This window comes from Apaloderma vittatum, unplaced genomic scaffold (assembly GCF_000703405.1).
Source record: "Apaloderma vittatum isolate BGI_N311 unplaced genomic scaffold, ASM70340v1 scaffold26074, whole genome shotgun sequence".
NCBI classification, from domain to species: Eukaryota; Metazoa; Chordata; class Aves; order Trogoniformes; family Trogonidae; genus Apaloderma; species Apaloderma vittatum.
The window spans coordinates 77474-81753 of record NW_009714809.1 but is presented as its reverse complement, the minus strand read 5'-3'; the positions used below and the strand labels follow the sequence as shown (position 1 = coordinate 81753).

General features: G+C 41.5%; 1 protein-coding gene across 1 annotated transcript; it reads left to right on the top strand.

The window, feature by feature from the left end:
- Positions 1–7: 7 nt before the first annotated feature.
- Positions 8–3130, top strand: LOC104273547 (GDNF family receptor alpha-1; the record flags this gene model as incomplete). The annotated part of the gene is made up of 3 exons (XM_009868908.1): positions 8–362; positions 1461–1763; positions 3047–3130. Coding segments are annotated over exons 1-3 (427 nt in total), but the record flags the coding sequence as incomplete, so codon positions are not given.
- Positions 3131–4280: the final 1150 nt, after the last annotated feature.

Sequence of the window (4280 nt, the reverse complement as noted above, 5' to 3'; positions counted from 1 at the left end):
ACTCGCGCACACATATACCCGTGCGAGCGCCTCTCGCTCCCTCACTGAAGTCACTGCTTGTGTTTTCACGTTGCTCAGACCTGCAATCTGAGAGAAAAAGCTCAGCGTTCGCGTCGCTGCTCCCTGCCGCTGGTGGTGGAAGCGGTGAAGAGGAGAGAGGGGTTTGGGTTTTTTTGCTTTCTATTTTTTTTTTTTTTCCTCTTGCATTCAATGGATGTGAATTTGGAGTCTTTGGACCTCGACAGTTTTGGAATATCTACATGCTGATCCTATTTGTTGTGACACATCAGCTCGTTTGGGGAAACCATCCGAAGACAGCAAGATGTTTCTCGTTATCTTGTACTTCGCTTTGCCCTTAGTGGGTAAGTTGCTGGCATCTGATTTCTGTCTGTATGTCGCTTCATAAAGCAAAGCATAGAGTTTATGGAATCGGATGCCTGACAGTTGTCAGTCTATTGTTTAGGCAGACCAGTGAAGTTACCACTAGTTTTTATGGCTCTGCCTCACATCAGTTAGCCCAGTCTAGATTTAAAGCTCTGGGAGATTACAGACTTTGATGCCTGCCTGTGTAGCCTCTTGTTAAATTGAGTTCTCGTAAGTTAGAGGGAAACTTTTCATTTTAATAAAATAAGGCTGCTTGGGCAGGGTGAGGGGGTGACAAGAGCCAGCTGAAGGATTACATCTTCACCTGAACCTGGCAGCCTGCCCGACTGTGAGTGCTTTGCAGCCCAAACTGCTTTTCTTTCCATAGGACGTTTTTGCGTTCCCATCGGCGTGTGTCTGAGGGACCATGACGGTGGGGGGCACGATGGAGAGGAGAGAGTTAATGTAATTTGCTTTGTTCTTCTGCAAAAGCATCATACGTGGAGACAAATGGAGGGGAGGGAGTCGTAAATTCTGTCCTTATACATGTAGAATAAGCAAAAATTGCGTACAGCCTTTACAAAGTGACTGATGCAAAAAAAAAAAAAGGCTAATATCAATCAGTGAGGATACTTATCTCTCTGAACGGGTTGTTTGTGGATGTAATTGAAATTACAGCAAAGCTCTTGTGGAAAGTGAGGCCAAATATTTAACCCCTCGGTTAAGAACTTGGATGGAAAGGTTATTTGTTTCACCCAAGTGGATGTAAGGAATTGAATGCTTGCTTTGCCAGGCACATTAACCCCTGTGGGTTTTCTTCCCTTTTGGTGTTTTCTTGTAAATCAACCATTGGGGGTAGAACATACTGTTTCCTTGGACTCCCATGAAAGTGGATCTAAGACCATGGAAAACACCAGGTGCTTTTTCCTAAGGTGTAGTGTAAAGCCCGGAGGTTTGCAAGGTGCTGCCCGCGGGGCTGGCTGCGAGTGCGGTGCGAGGAGGTGCCTGGTGCTTCCCAGCTGCTGCTTCAGAGCCCTCCTTAAAGCAGCCTCGTCCCTATCAACGAGAGTTTGTTGGTTTGTGTCTCCTCTCTCTAGACGTACTTTTGTCTGCAGAAGTGAGCGGGCTGCCTGGAGGGGACCGTCTCGACTGTGTGAAAGCCAGCGATCAGTGTCTCAAGGAGCAGAGCTGTAGTACTAAATACAGGACACTGAGGCAGTGTGTAGCCGGCAAAGAGAGCAACTTCAGCCGGGCGACAGGCCTGGAGGCAAAGGACGAATGCAAAAGCGCCATGGAAGCTCTCAAGCAGAAATCTCTGTACAACTGTCGCTGTAAGAGGGGCATGAAGAAGGAGAAAAACTGCCTGCGCATTTACTGGAGCATGTACCAGAGCTTACAGGGTACGTTTCAAAACACAAAAACGTTACGCTCCCCTAATGCAGTGTGTGTGATTTTTGCAGCCCCTCACATCCGCAGCTAGCTACCGCCACTGAGGCTAAACCGAGGGTCTGACCCCGTAATTCACATTGTGCTCTTCAGCTGCAAACTGAGGACCTTTCATCCGATTCAAGAACAGCTGCTCCTCCATCTCCTATTCTTGGGAAATCCTCAATGAGGGTTTCCTCCAGGGGACCCAGCTGACCTTTCTAAACCAGAGTCAAAAGATGAGGGCACTAGCAAGTGCAAGAGCTACAAAAACAATGATTTGGAGATGTTTTCCTAATAATATTTAAACTCCTTAATTAGGACTTACTTAACAAGATCACAGGATGCTGGAACTAATTTTTTAGCTCTTTGCTGAAAGTTAAATGTAATATGAAGAGGAGCATTGTTTTAAAGAAAAGTTTATTCTTTTCTTTCCAGTATTTACTAGCAATACTCCCTGAGCATGCTGAGGCAGAGGGAAGTTTGTGCTTCCTAGAGCATGTAGAACTGCCAGTTAGAAGGGATATGACAGTGATTGACTCAGGACTTCTGTTCTTGGTGTCACTGGCAAATTTCCCATTGTCTAGTGAGAACAGGCAGGCCCTTACATGAGATGTATCATTTTCAGCCCTATCTTACCCTGGCCCCGGAGTTAAAGATGCAATCTTGCACTTCAATGGGATCCCCATTTAACTCTTTTCTGTAGCTGCTTCTGCAAAAAGTCATCCTTTTGTTTAACCATGGAACATTTTAATTACTCAATATATATTTTTTGTTCTAATTTTAGTAATAAATTACACCACCCTTGGACATTTTCTGCATCATAAAAAGCTTCCTTTCTCACAGCATCTTGTTAGGGGTGTGTTATTCCAAAGATGCTAGTTTTTAGCTGTTAGCCAAGCTGCTCCTCTAAAAAAGAGCATTGCTCCTAGGCTGAGCGAAGAGGAACATACTTGCTACTGCTTCTCTCCTGCTGGCATGAGATGGGAAAGTCCCTGTGATGTCACAGGCTGTCTTGGCAAATTATATCCTTATCCATGGAGGAAGGAGAGAAAAGGACTAGTGACAGGGATAAACGACTAGCTTCTTTCAGGTGTTTTTATAGATAATGCTTTCAGGAGAAATAGCCACATAAACAGATTAAAGGGGAGTACCTTTTGTTGTTGCAGAGTAATCAGAGTAAAAGTAATCGACAAACTCTTATCCTGAATTCTCTTATAAGAAAAAACCCAACCAAATAAATATTTTGTGTCTCTAGGAAACGACTTGCTTGAAGATTCCCCTTATGAGCCTGTTAACAGCAGACTGTCAGACATATTCAGGCTAGCACCAACTGTATCAGGTAAGGAGGTTTAAAATTCTTTGATTGAAACATGATTACAGTCTGCTGCTTTGTAGCTGAATTACAGAACTTTTAAGCAATACTCTTAAAAGAAATGTTAATGGCTTTCTGGATTTAGGAAGTTCATGATGTAGTTGTGCAGAGAAGAAAACTAATTGGTTCTGAAATAATAACTGAAACCGAAAGAGTGCTTGGCAGGATGGCAGTTTGGATTTTTTTGAGTCGTTCTTGACAATAGATGCTAAATTTTCCTGTAGGTGGCAATCTGATTCCCTGCGTTCCTAATTTACAAATCAGTTCCTTTTCGGGAGTGTGGTCAGTGCAAGTTACATCCCATTGACATTAAAGAATATCAGAAGATAAATCTTTCAAATGTTTGCATAAGGGAACACTTTATAGTTTCATAGAGTTTTGTTTAAAAAAAGAAATTTAAGAATTAAAGCCTGTCTTCTTTTCTGGAACTGCTGCCTGTTTAAAGAGCCTGTTTGTGACTTCCTTCTTTTTCTAGTTTTTCTCTGAACATTTTTTGTTGCTGTGTGGCTGTCTTTCAGAACTTGTTTGTAGTAATTTTGTTTTGTTGCTCTGTAATTAAACTATTCTTTTTGTTTATTGTCAGCCTAAATTGTACTTGGTCAATAAATATACATATTTATTGAAACATACTTATAGAAACAATGATTTTGGGGAACTCATAGGGGTTAAAGGTTGGAATTAATTTTATTTTTTTTTAGTTTCAGAAAGTTTTAATAATCAGGATCTTTATTTGTTTAAATTTGTTTAATTGCATAAAAAAAATGAATGTGCACAGTATAGTGTGTAAATCTGACAGTGCTGAAGCTGTAGTTAACTGACGTGCTATGGATAACCATTAGTTGATGGCTCTTTAAAAGAAAGAAGACCAGAGAGAGTGACTTGACCAATTTTCAGAAGTACTTACACTTTTTAGGACCCTAAGTCTCATTAAAAACCAGGGGGATTAGGGTTGTTAAGTATTTAACGGTACAGGTTTTCAAAGGCATATGGACACATAAAATGTAGATAACTGCCCATTGGGATTTTCAAAAGGACTAAGTGATTTAAATAGGTGTTAGATGCCCAGGCAATGTTAAAAATTCTAAGTGCTTAATGCATCTTTAGGTACCATAATGCC